The sequence below is a fragment of the Rhineura floridana genome, chromosome 6, assembly GCF_030035675.1.
Source record: "Rhineura floridana isolate rRhiFlo1 chromosome 6, rRhiFlo1.hap2, whole genome shotgun sequence".
NCBI classification, from domain to species: Eukaryota; Metazoa; Chordata; class Lepidosauria; order Squamata; family Rhineuridae; genus Rhineura; species Rhineura floridana.
In genome coordinates, this window is record NC_084485.1 from 82,926,728 (window position 1) to 82,945,395 (window position 18,668).

The following is an 18,668-nucleotide window of genomic DNA, read 5'->3' on the forward strand; positions in this document are numbered from 1 at the left end:
CAGTAACTAATTCTTCAAATGTACCACATCTTTCATTTAGCGGGGATTAAGGGCTGGCAACACTGGCTCTGCTTAGGAAGGCGCTGGTTAAGCACTATTTCCACTCCAGCTGCATTGCTAAGAGCAACAAAGGCTCTGTGTTCTCTCAGGTGTGCACAGGTAAGTGGAAATGAGTACCTGGGATGGACATGGGGAAAATTTTTAACAGAGCCTCTGTTCACAGCAGAGCAAGGTTACAGAGTTCTTGACTTGAATGGGAGAAAGCAGCCAAGGTGCACAGTAAGAATGGGTCTACGGCACTGGGGCCAGACTGAGCTACCTTATATGATTTTATTATTTTAAATTCTCTGCTGTTTTTAACCTATATTTTATGGTTTTAATTTTTCTCATAGTTTAATTCTTTTTTAATAATATACTCTGTATGTTTTAATGGTGTTGTTTTTAGTTGTAAGCCGCTCTGAGTCCTATTGGAAAAAGGGCGGGGTAGAAATAAAGTTTATTATTATTATTACCACTTGCCTAAGCCTTCTGTAAGGAGAAAAGCTGGTTTGTTTCACAGTGGACATATTTGCATGACCAATGTGGCCAAGGGTACTGACTGACATTTCAGAGCTTGAAAGAATGCTGCTGTACTCATCAGTGACTGCTGATCTGCTTCTTTCCTAGAGACACACTACTGCAAGCTAAGGGTGAGACCTCCAAAAAGCCAGTAAACATTAGGCAATGTTACTTCCTGTAAATCCCCAGTTGCTAGGTTTCTTGTCACTTTGTTCCACAGATTCTTCATTCCCATTATGCATATTCCAAAGATTGTATAATCGCAGAGTAGAGCAATGTTACAGTCAGTGACTGACGCCCTAGCCTCCACCCACATCCAAAGCAGTCACATTCTAATTAGGTTCAGAGTCAGTGTGAGGTAATGGTTAGGGTGTTGGACTATGACCTGGAGAGACCCAAGTTCAAATCCCCACTTGGTTATGAAACTCACTGGGTGACTTTGGCCAGTCACTGTGTCTCAACCTAACCTACCTCACCAGGGTTGTTGTGAGGATAAAATGGAGAGAACTATGTACACCATGGTTTCTCCTTGGAAGAAAGATGGGATATAAATGTAAGAAATAAATAGTTTGGGCCAGTAACCCAGCTATCCTATTGCATAGAGTAGTAGCTGAAGAGTGAATAGCCTGCCACTTGCAGTGTTCAGGGTGATCCTTGAATCCCTGCATACAATAGACACAGAGCCAAATGAAGCTGAGGGACCTGCTATATTCCTCAAAGTCCCCAAGAAATACTAAGGCTTACACTGCACATGCAGATCTATCTTCCAATTACTATGTGACAAAGCACCCATTTTAGTATCGTCCTTCTTCCAGCTATTCAACTGATCAAGGATCTCATGGCATATGACGTGCGGCCAGCTTTGCTAAAAGGACTGGTTGCGTTGCTAAAGCCATCAAGACAGGAGACTGCCAAAATGCAAGCCAGAATCTTGGAAGGTGAGATCCACAAATGCTGCTGTTTGGACCTGCTTATGGAAGGGAAGCTCCCCACTTTCCCATCCTTTGAGCATATTGGTATTCTTATTGTGTGGAGAGAAGGAAAGCATATATATTATCAAACTGAAATCCATACAGTGTTCCTTTTTGTTTTTCACAAGGCACTTCTTTCCTCACTCAAACATGAACTCCTCTATCAAGTTCCAAATTTGCGCACAGTGGAAGTGTAGGGGTGCGGAACGAGAACCCATTGTGATAGAATACAGAAGCTCATCTTCAGCACTGGTTTGAGCAGTCAGACACCTTTCAAAGCAAACCCAATAAAGAATAATAATAATAATCCCAAACCAACATTCCTTGTTTACAAGTCAGAGTTCAAATCTCAATGTGACATGTGAAACAGCAATTAGCTGATGATGGGCTAGGCCAGATAATGCCACTGGATAGGCACAGAGTAGGTTTTCTGTGAATGTGTGCTTTTATTCTTTCTGGTCAATATTTTGGGTCAAAAGCAAAGGCTTTGAGGCAGCCATTATGAGACTCAGTACCTGATTCCTACATTGTTTCCATCATTCAGAAGCAGGCACGTTACACCTGATGGAGTCCTTGCCAGCATATATTCAGCAAGCTGCTGCAGCCAAAGCCATTGGGTAAGAGATTATGATGGATTACTAGACACGCTTGCCAACACACTGAGGCAAATTGTCTGTGCAGTACTGAGATCAATTTTGGGTTGCCAACAGATGCAAGCTATACAACACCTAACTTGTGTGAAACAGCCATCAGTCCACAGTCTAGACTGGCAAGTTACATACACCCTTCACCTGCTACTCACAGGAAGCCAGTAGAGTACTAGTTTTGGCAGCTGTGTTTTTTATATATTCGCAATTGGTGTGTCACAGAGGACCATCCTTGCAATATAGTATGATTAAGACATCTACTTAACTGCTTGCTCCAAGGAACTCAGAGTGGTAATTTTAGCTTCACAAGAACCCTTCATAACAGGCTGACTGAGAGCGCTGTGTATTGCTCAAGATCAGCCAATAACCAAGTAAAGGTATTTGCATTATATTTTCCCATATCCAAACATTACCACCATCATCTTGCCCTTCAGGGTTGATAATATAAATTAGAATATAGTCAGATATTCTCCCTACAGGGTGTCAATGGAGTTTTTATATATATATATATTTGATTTATATCCCGCCCTTCCAGCTCAGCCCAGGGCGGCAAACCTCTGAATACCTAATTTAGAGCTCAATTTGCTGCTCTGCATTACCACTCAAGGTTTATATTACTATCTTTGCCCCTTCAAAACTGCTGCTTGTCTTTAGATATGTTTGGGGAAATGTGATTACCAACTCAGTCTTCTTTAATTATTTTAGAATTGCCACCTTCAAAGTTAGACCAGGTTTGCTTGCTGCTTTAGTCAAATTTGTATTCCGTCTTCCTTCACCTTACCATGTGCTTAGCACAGTCCATTAAATAAATAGAAATTTGCCCAGGATTAGATATTTGCACTAATTATCTAAATGCTGCTTTTGTTTCCTTTTCCAATTGTAACTATAATCTAGGCAGATGTTAGAGCTCAGAAAGCTCTTGCTCACATCCCCTGGTGGCAGATATATCAGCTGGTTGAGCTGCCTTTCTGTACATATCCAAAAATGCAGCCAACAGAGAAAGGCACCCCTGTAATTTTGCTGTTCTATAGGGTTTAGATTGCCTCCATTGTTGGGCTGGCCCTGACCACCTTATTTTCTTGACAGACTATGCCTTTAACTGTTGCAGAAATCCAACTGTACAGCAGTTAGGAAAGCTGAACCTATTGAATGTCTTCCCAACATACATCCTCTGCCCTCAAGCCCCCTCCCCCCTGCTGAAAAATGGGGTATAAACGCTTTAAACACATTGATTAGACCAACACTCACTTTGCAGAATTCTGGCCCAAGACTCCAGAGAAGTGGCCGAGGAGTTGATCTTCTTGAGAGTAGTGCATGGCCTCATGTGTGCAATGGGCAACAAAGATCACACCAACTGCCAGAGGCAAGCCAGCATCACACTAGAGGCAAGTGGCTTTGGTGAATTGGAGGGAACTGGGTGTAGATGTCTCTTGTGGCTTCTTCAAAGCTCTTCAAGTGAAAGGGTGGTTTCTGTGGGTGAACTGGTGGATTGGGTGAGATCAAGGCGGGTTAGTGGATGAAGCCAAAACAGAGGTACCAAGGTCAGGGTGCAGCAGGAGTTAAGGCTTTGTTAGAATTTAGCATGCATGAGTGGAGATGCTGGAAACAGGAGAAGTTTGCAATAGGGAGCAGGAACTGCCTCCATATTTAGGCCAAAATATATACCTCTGTAGAAGTTTCACTGATAGCAATCTTTTGCTTGAAGTCTCCAGCCTGCTGTGAAATGATGATTTAGGCTGGAGGTTTTGGGAGGACAAAAGGCTGCCTGCCACACCCATCCATATTAAAAAATATGAGTGATGAAAATTAGAACTAGTACTAATGAAACCTGAATGGAAAATACTAGATTGTGGGATCTTCTACCACTGTTGCTTAGATGGCACACAAGGGGTCATGTCCACCACTGTGAAGCAGTGTTCCATTTGTGCAACAGGGCATCCCTTCCTCCCCTCTCTCCTCACACCCAAAATCTGCTCCAGAGGGTCCCTCAACCCACTGGAGATGTTGAAGGTGCATGGTGGGCTGGAGAGGAAGAGAAAATTCTGTTAGCAAGCATAATTTCAGTATTGGATACAACCAATGAATTAACTTGTTTCCTTGCAGCATTTTGTACAGATGTTTATAGTGGTGGAGAATCATGTACAGAGGGCCATGGGAGAAAAATTGTTCCAGTTATTCATGGTATGTGTTGTCTGGCCTCTGGCTGTTCTACATGTTTGACTAGGTTTAACAGCTTACATGATTCAGACACTAGGTTAAATGAACCTGAAATTTCCTGGTTGTCCTTTTTAAAACTACTTTACAATCCACTGATAAGGCAGCTTTTAAGAGACAACTTGCTTAAGTTTTACAGCTTAGTTTCTAAAGAACTTATATGCTATTTTGAATGGGAAGGTCTAATTGACTAATCACCATCTAATGTCACCTTTGACTTAATTTAGGCATTTTTCAAAGTATTTATTGCAGCATAAAGAATGCATTCAACTTCTGCAATTTTTTATTCACTTGTTTTGTTGTGTAACAATCTGATTGGCTTCCCATTCTGGTTTTTCAAAGTAAACATTAAAGCAACGTGCTTCACATAATTGCCATGTTGTCAACTTAAATTTGTTTAAGGTTTTATTTCAATCAAGCAGTATATACATTTTGTTAAATAAATTAATAAAATTTGCCAGACTATTACATTTTTTTATTCTGTTTAAAAGCTTTACCTTTTATGGCCTCCTTGAATCTTCCTATTAACCATATTTATTTATTTATGCAGGCATCCTCTTGGAGTTCTTAGTATCATTCCTAGTTTGAGGTACATATTCTGTCTAAAAGTACCTAAACATATTCAACCATTCACTGAGATAGCAGTTTCAAGATTACCTTAAGTGTTTTGAGGACAGCTGTGCTTCTATAGTGTTATATTATGCTCCTGATATTTCAACCCACAGCAACACCCATGCTTTCCTATGTCTCTATTGAAGCTGAATAAGAATCTCTGCTCCATCACTCCAAGTGCATGCTAAGTGTATGCACCTGAAGCGCTGCCTCAGCACCTCAGAATGTTTAAGGATTAGGACATAGAAGACCTCCCCTTTGTTTCATCTTCAGTCTATCAATTCCAAATAGGCTGGGGCCACATCTGCAAATAGGAAAGTGACAGAGGCTTCACTCTGATAATGGTTCAGCTACTCCCACAATATTTATCTCTGTTTCCTCTTGCCAAAAACTGTTCCCTTGTTTTACAGTACTTGGATTACAGTACATCCCTTGTTCTTGTTGGCATGGAATTAAATGGAATCCGAAAGCTGGGATAGAATTCTTCAGTTCTAGATTCTCCACAGCGCAGTTGTCAGCAGAAGACTCTTCAAAGCATAGAAAAGCTGCACCTCATCCTCGTGCAGTAAAACAAAAGCAATAGCCTACATCTAGTACAGGAATGGATAAGCTGTGGCCTTCCAGATGTTGCTCAACTACAGCTCCCATTATCCCTGACCATTGGCTGTGCTAGCTCGCTGGGGCTGATGGGAATTGGGAGTCCAGCATCAGGAGGGCTACAGGCTCTCCATCCCTGATCATGTGTCAAATACTCTTCAGTGAAGATAGTTCTCACATTTAGTTAGTGCATGTCAAAGTAATGCAAGATCAAGTTTTGCACAGCCGTGTGTGTGAACTAGCTTTTCCATTATGCTGCTCCTATGAACAGTCATCCTAGCATTTGAGTCAAGAAGCATGAAGACAACTCCGTTAGAGTGGTCCTCATTTCAAGGCAGAGATGTCAAGGAACTATCAGGACATGCCATCTGTTCATCTCTGGCCCCCAACCTTAGAAAGTCCCTGCCTTTCAATTAAGCTGTTGACTGTCATAACTTTTCTTTTCTCTAGCAAGATTCTACAGACCTATACCTGAACATGGATGCTGTGCAGGCTGATATCTTGGCCACCAATATAGTCAATATTCCAGAAGATTTTTTGGCTAAAGCAAAAATGGATAGCCCAGGTATGTTGGGGCAGTTGTGGACAAAATAACTCTGGAATATGTAGGTATGTTTTTAACCTTTTTTTAAAAAAAATGTCTTGAAAGCTTTTAAAAATGTTTTTAAAGATGTCTTGTTTTAATGTATTTTAAACTTTGTTTTTATGATGTTTTAAAGTGTTTTTAGTGCTTTTGTTTGCTGCCCTGGGCTCCTGCTGGGAGGAAGGGCGGGATACAAATCAAATTATTAATAAATAAATACTTCCATAATGCTGAATAATGTAGGGAATGATGAGATAACGTCTTGCACAACACCTTTGTGAAGAAGTAGGAAAAGATGATCTGGGTCTAACTAAGTTCACAAACATGTTAAATATAGCAAGTCCACTGGGGGAAAAAATATCAGTTACATATAAGATTTGAAGAGGGAAATGCCAGTTAAATGCAGATTATCACAAACTGGGTGGTGACTTAATCTCCAAGCAGCAGGCATTGGTTGATTAAGTCTGTATTTCTGAAATGTAGCTAAGTGATAGTCATCTATATAGTCACCAGTTTTAATGGTTTTATGCTGGTCTTATGTTTTTGCTGGCATGGTCATTAGTGTTTACTGTTATAATGATGGTATGGTATGATGCCAGGGGTGGCAAACCTGTAACCCATATATAGTTTCTCAAGGCATTTTCACTGGCCTGCAAAGACACCCACCTACATTTGGCACCTCGGGGGAGAGTTTTCCCACACATGGTTTTACCTACCACAGGCCTCACAGCCTTGCCTGGGTGCTGAATTATTGTGTCATGCACATGGTACATGAGAAGGAATAAATTGAGGGAGGAGGAATAAATGGCACTTTGCAACTTCACATCAATTCAGTACTTGGTAATTATCTCAAGCATTTCCTGCAGTTTCAAGCTGATGCCCAATGAAGAGATAATTAACTCTTGATAGGGAGAAAGAAGCCAAAGCTCAAAGATACAGAATGTGCACAAAGGGCTTTGCCTGCTCTTGAGAATGGTTAGAAATTGTATCTTTGTCAGGCATCTGCATGTGGGCTGGCATGCAGCCCTCACAGGAGCGGCAAAGCTTCAATGTGACCCTCAAGCCAAAAAAAGGTTAGCCACCCTGCATTATGTATTTATAACAACATTTGCAACTTTGCTTGTGTATACTGTAATTTAATTTTATGGAAACTGCCATTTGAGGGTGCTTGGCATAAAAGGCAGCCTACAGGTACCTTAAGTAAATATCCATGTATATGATAGCATCAACACCTGAAATAATGACCTGAGTAGCATTTCTTGAGCTCATTACTCTTTTCTCCCCTCCAGAGGCAGAATCAAATCCTGAAGAAGAGCTGCAGCCTGAAGATAGCAAGATGCCTCCTTAACTATCTATCTCCCAATCCTCCTCATATAGTGGGCTCAGTTGTCCATTTTCACCTTCTCCTATTTTATCATACGCTCCATTCTAGGCCCTACCACCCATCCCCACGAGAAACAGATATCGATCTATATAGCTGCAGTGCAGAGTATACTTGGTATTTATCAGCTCCAAGTGCCTTGTGGCAGGTGACTTTTCTAACCTCCCTCCCCATCCCTTCTGTCAAATCTGAAATCCACTTAGTTTGGTTATCAACCACTAGACAAAATAAATGTGGTACAATTAGACCAATCCTTCCAACACTATAGCCTTAGACTAACATGTGTTACAGACTTGGGAAAATAAAAAAGGAATAACCTATTGCATTCCTTACCTTGTACCTTGAGCTCCTAGGAGGATATCTATATAATAAAAATGGTACTGAATTGCTACATATGTCTGCAATCCTATATACCAGACACAATGTCACACACTTCACTCCAAATTAAATCTTAATTTGCACATTTGTTCAATCAAAACTGAAATTAACATACACCCCATACATAGGCATCTGGTTGGCCACTGTGAGAAAAGGATCCTAGACTAGATCCAGCAGCCTCTTTATATGTTCCTCCGCTTTTCCTTGCACCGTAAACACTACATAACATCCATGCTTGACCAAGAACAGCCAACAACAGCCTTTCTAATTCACTTTCTGGACAGACAGACTCAACCCTAATGTAGCAGAGTCTCAAGATGTTTACTATGAGAACCCCAAGCATACACTGCCATTCTCTAGCAGCACTACTGGGAAAGCAGAAATGGCTTTTCCAGTTATGCGTTTGGCATACAAACTCTTGAAAGGTGACTTTCTACTGTTGTATGAATTTTTTTTAGTAGTACTGTTTAAGAGCAATTAAGATGTACTGCTATGCTTAAACCTATTTATTTGCCTAGTTCTGTATAGGATTGGGCTGTTCATTTCCTGAAGTGTACTTTTAACACAATGCATAGTATAGGCCCAGTGATCAGTTCTATTTACAGAAATTGAGATAAAATGCCAAAGCATTAACACTTGCATGCAATGATGCACTAAATTCACTTTACAAGGGCAATGCCAGCAGACAAAAATAGCATCAAAATCCACCCTCCTCATCTCCTGAAAGCTATATTGCATGTATCAGACTTTATTCATGGGATGTAAACAGTGTGTGTGTGTTGGGGAAGGAACACTAAAGTGTACAACCCATAAACTATTGGCTCCAGAGTAGTCCAGCTATCGCCAAATTGCAAACTCATTGTTAGAATGAAATGGCCCAAACAATCCACACTTTGCAAAACCGATTTTAAAAAAAACCACCCAGAAAGGCAGCAATTAATTCTAGTTTTAGAACAAACAAAAAGCCATCATATGCATTTTCTTTTAAGCACATGGTTCATGCATGAAGTAAGCAAAACTGAGATAGGACAATAAGCATCTGAGAGGTTTCAATACCAGTGTTTTAACAAGCTTCTCTAGAAACCATACACTGAATCATTGCCTCTACATGAATGAAACCTATCACAATTCAATACACTGCTTTAATTAGGCATAATGTGTATGGCCACAATACCTTTGCAAAGAGCCAGGAACTGCAAACTCTGAAGCCTGTGTGAGGAAATGCCCAGTCCTCCCAGGGACTAAAACATCTGGTACTACATGGGGCTGGGTTTTTAGGTAGCACACACAGGGGTGGTACTTTCCTCCATATTCTCCACGAAGCCTTCAAAGAGCAGCAGTTAAATAGCCACAGTAGCTAGAGTGGGACACCTTTCCATCAGAGTCCCCAGAGCTTTCATGTGTTACTACTGTCTTTTAAAATATTGTGTTATTATGTATCAGTTTTCATTTATTGTGAGCCAATTGGTCTTATCAGAAAGGTTGGATAAATATTTCAAATCCACAAAAAAAGTACCTTGTCTACAAAAAGGTTATCAGGGCCAATTTTTACACACACATTTGTTATTTTTTTGGATATAAACAGGAAAAAGTCAATAGATTTCTTGCTGCCTTTTGCTTTCAGGCAGTTAAAAAAACATTCCTGCTTGATCACTTAGAGGCAATTTACACTCATGACAAGCAAATAGCCATTTATAAGCCTGATACCTACAGACTGTTTTCTGATATTAACATTCAGTACACTTAATGTCAATGTCTAAACCTGTGATTCAGCAGGGCCCATTTATTTATTTGCAAAGCAACAGAGGTGCAGATATATTACTTGATTATGCAACACCTGATGACTTTAAGTTGAACAGAATTGCATTTTGAAAATCTGTATTTGCTATTGCTACAAAGTTGTGGTATTTTAGGCCCAATAGCTCATTCACACATGCAGTTCATCAAGTAACGAGGAAGCATGTGTGGGTGTATCAGCCCCTAAATCTACCATTCTCAGTAAGTTCGCCTTCATTGGATACCTAGTATTTTATGTGAGATGCTGTATATGTCTTGTAGAAATCTATACACAACGGGAAATTTGTCATCACTGCAGAGAAACTGATGCATAACTGTAAAGTACAGATGTGTTGTTTAGCATTGCCCACCCATACTTCACCAGAACCCCTTCTTATGTCTCATGAGCAGGCACCATCTTGTCCTAAAGTTCAACCCAAACAGAAGACATTTGATACATTTTCTCAGAAAAAAATCCACCAAATTCAATAGACTTTTCCAGGCAAGTACAATAGCAGCCTTCCTCTGAAATAAAACTAGTTGAAAACCAAGATAAAGTATTTCTATGTAACAAGTCCTACTTACAAATCTCAAGTTCTCCTTTAGATTTAATAGATCAAGTTGAAAGGCAACAAGCTGCTCTTTCTGGGTTAACGTTTCCCTGTTCTTTTGGCCAGATGTGTGTACATCTCCAACATGGACAAATGAACAGCAGGCCAATTAGAGACCTGCACAGCACTTCAGTGCCCTCTGAAGGCAGAATTTCATGAATTCAGAAAGATTTATAAACAGCTTCAACTACTGATTATTTCTATTGTAAGAAGTCTCAAACAGCAAATCTGGTTTAAGATTCACTGGATTGCACTCAATTGTAACATTCAAAAAACATTTAGCCAAAGACTTTATTTACACTAGAAAAGTATACATGCTTACCAAAAATACACTAAAGCACCTTCCTTCTCAGCCTTCAGTACTGAAGAGCAACAGTGCTCCCAGAAACACCACATTCTGCCCGAGTGCTATCCCTTGCCTATATCAAGGGTACCCCCCCCAAATTGGAAACCCTCAAACCAGATAGGCTGAATCTTCTGGTTGCATTTAAAATGCAATAACACCAAACCAAAGAAGTGACAGACAAAGAGAGAGCAAAAAGATTCATTTAACAAGTGGGAAGCTATTGAAGTGGCCTCTTATTGAGGTGCTTGCTGGCTTGTTCTTCCATCTGCATGGCAAGGGTTAGTTCTTCCAGAGTGTCTATGCGGGGAGGGGAGACAGAAGATACAAGTCAGCATGAGGGTCATGACGTTAACAAAGCAAACAGCAGTTCAGAATCAAGCAGGAATCCAAGATGCCCAAGACATACACAGAGATACATGCATCTAGACTCTCCATTTCTTTCGCACCACTCAACACCCTATGGCAGGGATAGAAGACAGGATCCAGCCAGCAGACCAGATTCGGAGCTCCTCTCGCCCCACCTCAAGCCATTTTGACAGGTGTGTGCAGCACCCACCTGTGAATGACCTGACATCCCACTTCAAAGCCAAGCTGCAAAGGAAGATCCCTGTAGGGCTTGTTATAAGTAACAATCAGCTGATCAATGCTTACAGCAAACCCAGTTTTGGGAGGGGATCAGCAACACTATGTAGTTCCTGATTGGGAATTCCCTAATGCAGCCAGTCCTTGCAGAACTTGCTGTTAGCCAAAGGAACATTTTTTTTCTTGGATGCCAGGTGCAGGAAAGATCAGTGTGGTTTGCCCAAAACAACCTAGCAGGGCAATCTTCAACCACTGCCCTTTTTTTGGGGGGGGGGGTAATCATTGTTACTTGCAACATCTGTGCACACATATTCAGGCCCACACATGCATTAGAATTTCTTTAATAAGCGGCCCCATAGAAAAACAATGGAAAAGGCCCTAGATCAGTTTTCTGCCCCATTTCACAAGAGAAGTGGCCTCGTGAATCATACACATGGAAGAGTTCTATTGCAAATCAACATGCTAGCAAGCTGAGGCAATGCCAGTATCAACTGGGCTAGGGGCAAGAAGGATGAAAATGTTATTCTCACATGCCACAAGTATTATGTAGCAAACCTAACCATTTGCACTGCTTAGGAGAAATCTATGGTGGTTGAAGGATGCTGTCCTGTTATGGAAGGTTTCCTATAGCCCTGCCAATGTGGACTTCATGTTGCTAGTGCTACAAGTGTAACTGTGGACTTGAAAACCAAGCTACTGGGGAATAGTCTTTTCATTGGCATAACTATTCATATTATAGGAGCATTATGTGCTACAGTTAGAAAAGTATCAAAAACAAGGTTTCATCATTGTAAGCTTCAAAGTTCTATAGCTCATAAAAATTTCATCAGTTGGACTAACTGAAACTTGGCATACATGATCTACTTGATGAGGTCTATCAAAGTGCCAAATTTCAAACAGATCCAATAAAAATGGTCAGATACAGCATGTTAAAAAGTGGTAAAAACTGACACTGACGTCTTTCAGTTTTAAGAAACCATATATTTCTTTCCAAGGTTGGTGAAAAACAACTGATCTGATGCACTTTATTCAGACTTCCTGCGGAGGCTTCCTGTGGAGCATGTGCTTTCATTGGTTTGGTGAAGTTCTGATCAGCAGTTCAAAAGTTAAGGTTTTCTTGCCCAGTTAAAGTACATGGAGAACACGTATAGACAAAAATAGACAAAATAGCATTATGTATGACCAAAAGAAAAAGTGAATCTAAAATTTTGCTGGGACTGCAATGTTAAAAGCGGGAGCAACCTAATGGATGTGTTGTGCAATGCCTATTCCTTTAGTTAGAACATGTAAGTACCATATAGTGCTTAAATGAGACATCAACAATTTTTGGCCCCTTGGGCACATTTGGACACCTGAGAAACTGCCATGCCACCCCAGTGCAACCCCCTCACTCACATTACATACTGCAACCCTGTGCCACAGTGAACACCACACAAACACCTTGACCCACAATGAACACTTCCCTCACAAACAGACCAGCCCAGAATGAAACACACACACAGCCCCATAATGAATACCCCCGCCCCACAAGGAAGTACTTTTGGAAGATAGTGGCGTTTCGCTCATGGATGACAAAGGTCTCCAAGTGGGTAGTGTAACTCCCCCTACAGCTCAGAGACAGGAAACACTTCAGCAAACACTTTTGCTCCTCCTGTTACAAAGGCTCAGTTCGTTTCCTGTCTCAGCTCAGAGTACATCCTTTTGTGAGATCTCTCTCTTCACTGACTAATTCTATTATCTATTTCTGTGTTTTTCTCCTTATACTTACCCCAATGACACTCTATTTTCTTCTTATACTTGCCTTTCTAAAAAAACCCTTCTCTCTCAGCCCCTTCTGTCATCCACCCTCAATTCTCCAGGAAAAAGTTAGAGGACAGGCTGTAAAGAAAAAGCATTTTTAAAAGTCTGGGCAGCACTCAGTGGTAGCCGTGGCTAGCGCCCAGTCCTCACAGCTTCCCACCGTTTCCCAGTGTAAATTATCTTGTAGTCCAGGTAATCCCACTGAAGGGACTTCTTCGACCTATTGTTTTCTCAGCAGACCGAAGCCCAGTGAGTCCACGGAGGTGGCTGTGATACTGGCAAGTGTGCGGGAAGCGATGCAGAGGGGAGCAGTAGCACCCTCAATTTTACCTCACAGTGGCTTGGACGGCAGCTCAGCAGCAGCACCCGCCATTTTAGACCAAGGTGGAGCTGAAACACCCACCGTTTTAGACCGCAGTGAGGCGATTTTACACGCTATGCCAGTAAATAGAGGAGTGGTAGTCCCCGCCATTGTACAACATAATGGAGCAGCTGCGGCATACAGGGAGCGGTAGCCCCCACCACTGGATAACAGTGGGCCACCAGCATCCATGATATCGGCAAGAAGGGGAGTGGTAACCCCCACCATCACAACGCGCCAGGGGGCGGTGCCGAATGTAGTGTTGCATGTTACGGCTTTGAGGGTGGACAGGCAGATGCGCTTCCCAGACTCTCCACGCCTTTTATCAAGTTTAGAGCACAAAATAGAGCCACTATCCTCTGAGGTGGTGGTTTTGGAAGCAGTTCCTAATCATTCACTCTATACTGCTGACAATGGGACAGTACAGTTACAGCAGCGTACACTCCTGCACTTAATGTTACAGCAGCAACACCCACATCAAGTTCTGTTGACCAGTCTTATTTCGCCTGGGGTGATTCAGCAGCTAAAGGATGCTATGATAGAAGATTTGGCAGCTGAGTTGGCTAGGGGAGGAGCATCAAAACGATCTCTACCCCCCCTTCCAGAGTGATATGCAATTGGATCCTCCTCTGCCAGGGAGGCTTTCAGGGGGGCAGCATCAAGAAGTTTTGTCATCCCCCAGTCCTTTTAGAGCTGCCAAAGGGCATTGCTCCACTATAGCACCTAGGCAGTAGCTGCAGGTCCACTCCCTGATGTGGAAGGAGAAAATGTACTAGAGGAAGGCGAATGGAGCAAGGGCTTAGGTCTAGAGGACCTGGTGTTATCAAGGCTGTTTATAGACTTATATTATCCTCCCTTATATACCAAGGTGATAGCTGCTCTAGGTTTAGCACCAGCACAACAGCGGTGCCAGGAGCTGCTTTCTAAGAGAGCCCTCCCTGCTCCAAGAAGGTCCAGTAGGTGTATTCTGCTGCTAGCCTCCTTTAAAGCAATAATGAAGTCAGAGTGGGACTCTCCACTTTAGTGTCAAAAGAGGATCAATTATGCAAATAAGTTCTATGTTTTGGAGGCAGATGTCATGGAGCAACTTTGGCCTCCGGCAGTCAACAGTCCTACTTCTGCTCTACTTTCGCATGCCCTCCTGCCCCGGGATGGAGATACGCAGATGAAGGATCCCAAAGAGTGCAGATCAGATCTAGCGCTCAAGCGATCTCATGATGCTAATCCCCTTTCTATTTGGGCCTCTGTTTCAGCTTCTGTCTTCGCTAGAGCGACCCTGTTGTGGGTGGAGGATCTGCTTGACAATGCTAATCAGGATCCAGCCAGAGTTAGGAAGATTCTGCTGAAAGTGTCCAGATCATTGACGTTCACAGCTTATGTGACTATGGACTCCACTCAGTTTTTCAGCAGGGCCATGGCAACAGCAGTAGTTGCTCGTAGGCACTTATGGCTGGGATGTGGATGCTTCTTCTCATGCAAATTTAGCTTCAGTTCCCTTCTCTGGATCAAAGCTGTTTGAGAATGCAACCCTGCAGGTCTTGGTGGAATCTAAAGACAAAAGGTAGACTGTGCCATCTCAGAAACGGGATGATAGGTGTTTCTATAGACATCCTCCCACATCTTACCAGTTTTCGCAGACTTTTCGTGGCTTCAGAACCACTGGCAGGAGTTGCGATTTCAGACTTGGCCACCTCCCCCATTGAGCAGCCCAAGAATCCAGCAGAAATCTCAGCAAACCTTCTTCTCCCAGAACTTCTGCAATCAGACACGCCAGGGATGTCATAACCAGCAATGCTTTTGATTCCATGGCACTGCCACAAGTGGGAGAAGGCTGAGCAAGTTCTTCCATCGATAGCAAGACACCACTCAGGACAAGCGGGTCCTAAAAGTGGTCAAGGATGGATGCAAGATAGAGTTGATAGACTATCTGCCAGCCAGGTTCCTTCCCTCACTCGTCTCCAATTCCACCGCAAAGAGGCAAGAGATATCAAACGAGATTCGTCACTTGCTGGACATCTCTGCAATAGAGGAAGTGCCTTCAGAGGAGTGTTTCTCAGAGCTCTATTCAGTCTTCTTCTTGGTGGGAAAGAAGGACGGATCCTGGCGTGCAGTACCCGATCTCAAATTCCTGAAAGTTTGTGGTACAAAGAAAATTCAGGATGGAGACTCTCGTCAATACGAGAGGCCCTTCAGCCTCACAATTTTCTAGCTTCGATAGACTTGAAGGAAGCCTATCTACATATCCCAATATCACCAGCACATCCACAGCTCATTCATTTTTGCTGCAACAGTCACCACTATCAGTTCAAAGCACTACCATTCAGCCTGGCTTCAACACCCAAGAGCATTCATCAAAGTTATGATAACGCTGGTGGCCAGCCTCAGGCTGCAAGGTCTGCATGTCTACCCTTATCTGGATGACCTCCTGATTGGATCCAAGCATCAATAGGCTCAGGAGGATGTCAAGATCACCTTGGCTCACCTGAAGGACCATGTTTTTTGGTGAACAATCAAGAGAGTCAACTCACTCCATCACAACAGATAAAACTTCTGGGAGCATGGCTGGATACGGCCCACCAATCCATCTCCCTATCACTAGAGAGGATTCAAAGAATTATGGCCATGGCTGTTCCAATATCTCACGTTCATTAGATGGACATCATGGTGCTCGCAAAGTTCCTAGGTATGATGGCTTCGACAATAGGGATTATCCCTTGGGCTTGCTTGCATTCTCAACCACTCCAATGGCTACTTCTCCATTATCAGGAGGACATTGCCCACTGCAGGCACCAATAAGTGCTCCTCTCACGTCAGGTAAAGAGATCCCTGATTTGGTGGGCATCAGCAAGTTACCTACATAAAGGTGTTCTTCAACAAGATCCTCCTTGATCAGTCATCACCAACAACACAAGGCTCAAGGGTTGGGCTGCACATTGCCAGGGGCAGTACATCCAGGGGGCGTGGTCACCAGTAGAGGCGCACAGGAGTATCAACTGGCTCGAATTACGGGCAGCTCATCTGGCCCTCCACCACTTTGCTCACGTTCTCATGTATCCAAACGTGCTAATACATACCAGCAACACAACAGTGCGCGCTCATTTCAACAAACAAGGAGGCACTCGCTCGTTGGCTCTCCACATGGAAGCAGTGGCAATGCTGTCTTGGGTTGAACAACACACAGCATCAATCACAGCAGAGTACATTCAAGGTCATTTGAACATGACAGCCGACTGGCTGAGCCAACAGCTCTTTCTAGGGGAATGGGTTCTAACAAGGAAGTATTTCACACTCTTCAAGCAAGGTTCAGCAGAGTCCAACCATCAGATACAGCATTTTTTCTCCTGCTTCATGAGTCACAGGGCCAAGGAAGTGGATGCTCTAGTGGTTCCATGGCCGAAAGGCCTACTTTATGTGTTTGCTCCAACCCCACTGTTATCCAGGGTGCTCAAGAAGATCGTCAGAGAAGTCTCGAGCGGTGCTGATAGCTCCATATTGGCCTCAGCATCCTTGGTTCTCGGATATCATTCAACTACCGAGTCACCCCCATTCCACCTCCCACAGTGCCAGGATCTACTCCTCCAGGGTCCTCTGCTCCATCCAGAACCACAGTGGCTCCAGCTGACCACATGGAAATCGAGCACACACGACTGCTAGGTTCAGGAATGTCTTCAGCAGTCGTGGGCACCATCTCAGTGACTCTGCAACCTTCTACTGTTCACAGCTACCAGACTACATGGAAGGTGTTTTCTCTTTGGTGTGGGAAACACAACATTGATCCCGAGGCAGCTACGGTGGCTGAAGTGCTTTTCTTTCTATAAGGTCTTCAGATGGGTCTGCGTTCTAATACACTAAAAAGGCAGGTGTCACCCTTATAGTCTATCTTGCAAGTACAGGGTTCTGAATCCCTGGCATCCCACCCATTAGTGAAAAGGTTTCTCCGAAGAGCTGCAATGATCAGCCCACCTGTTCTTCACCATTTTCCCACATGGAGCCTACATTCAGTTCTTTCTGCCCTGCAGAAGCCTCCATTCAAACTGGGACCAGTCCCTCTTAAAAATCCTTTCATTCAAAACGGCCTTCCTAGTGGCTATTATGACAACCCATAGGGTGTCTGAACTACAGGCTCTATCTGTTGCAAAACACCTCTGTACTTTCCACAAAGACAGAGTAGTGCTACGAACTAGCCCAGACTTTGTTCCTAAAGTAAACACGGCTTTCCACAGACATCAGGAAAAAATCCTACCTTCTTTCTGCCCTAACCCTTCCCACCCTAAAAAGAAGGCACGGCACTCTTTAGACATTAGGCATGCACTAAAGGTATACATTAATAGAACCAGACTGTTTAGGCAATCTGACTCCCTACTCGTGTCCTTCCATCCTGCCACTATGGAGAAAAAGGTATTGAGTGCAACTATAGCTTGGTGGATTAGAGCTTGCATTTCCTTAGCATATGAGGCACCTCATTTGGCATCACCATTGCAAATTACAGCCCATTCTACCAGGTCAACTACCACACTGGCAGCTTTTTCCACAATTGCCCCAATAGTGGATATTTGCAGAGCAGCAACATGGTCCACTCCCAGTACCTTCACAAGGCACTATAAAATGGATCTGTATGCGTCGGCGGAGGCCTAATTTGGCTGCAGAGTCCTGCAACAAGTCCTGTCTTTTTCAGACCCACCCTAGGTCTGCAGCTTTAGTATGTCCCACTTGGAGATCTCTGTCATCCATGAGAGAAGGAACAGTTTGTTCTTACCGTAAATGGTGTTTCTTCATGGATGACAAGGGGTCTCCAAGTCCCACCCCTGCAGTAATGGTTATGGTGGCTGGGACTGAGTCATTGTTTGTTAATGGTCAGTTGACCTTGTGGTTAACACACTTTGTTGCTGCTATCAAGTTGTTGTTACTGTTGTATGTTTTCTTCTTAGTTTTGCTTGAGGCTGACTTCTGAAGCTTTTCCAAAAGATGAACTGAGCCTCAGCAAGAGGGGAGGAGCAAAAGTGTTTGCTGAAGTGTTTCCTGTCTCTGAGCTGTAGGGGGAACTACACTACCCACTTGGAGACCTCTGTCATCCATGAGAGAAACACTGTTTACGGTAAGAACAAACTGTTTCTCCTCATCTAGTATTTAATCTCCCAATGAGATAGGCCTTGTGGTAATGTATTCCTGGAACCACATGCCATGTACTTAAATAACTGAATAGTCACCTTCCTGACTGTACTACTTACCAACTTTGTACTGTAACACCATT

At 43.0% G+C, this 18,668-nt stretch overlaps 2 protein-coding genes across 9 annotated transcripts in view; one reads left to right on the plus strand and one right to left on the minus strand.

Annotated features, from left to right (window-relative positions):
- ARMH1 (armadillo like helical domain containing 1) overlaps positions 1-7,939 on the plus strand; it is a 24,710-nt gene extending 16,771 nt beyond the window's left edge. For 5 of the 7 annotated variants that reach the window (XM_061632748.1, XM_061632750.1, XM_061632752.1 and 2 more), the window contains exons 8-13: positions 1,374-1,496; positions 2,074-2,146; positions 3,432-3,561; positions 4,280-4,357; positions 6,050-6,164; positions 7,472-7,938. In XM_061632748.1, the coding sequence (XP_061488732.1) occupies positions 1,374-1,496; positions 2,074-2,146; positions 3,432-3,561; positions 4,280-4,357; positions 6,050-6,164; positions 7,472-7,530 (578 nt within the window). In that variant the 3' untranslated portion in view covers positions 7,531-7,938. Of the gene's footprint in view, positions 1-1,373; positions 1,497-2,073; positions 2,147-3,431; positions 3,562-4,279; positions 4,358-6,049; positions 6,165-7,471 lie in introns of all 7 variants that reach the window. The other 2 variants (XM_061632751.1, XM_061632753.1) reach the window with 1 other exon arrangement.
- Positions 7,940-8,833: 894 nt separating this feature from the next.
- The window catches only part of KIF2C (kinesin family member 2C), a 53,699-nt gene continuing 43,864 nt past the window's right edge, over positions 8,834-18,668 (minus strand). For both annotated transcript variants that reach the window (XM_061632746.1, XM_061632745.1), the window contains exon 21: positions 8,834-10,971. In XM_061632746.1, coding sequence (XP_061488730.1) covers positions 10,892-10,971 — 80 coding nt within the window. In that variant the 3' untranslated portion in view covers positions 8,834-10,891. The remainder of the gene's footprint in view (positions 10,972-18,668) is intronic.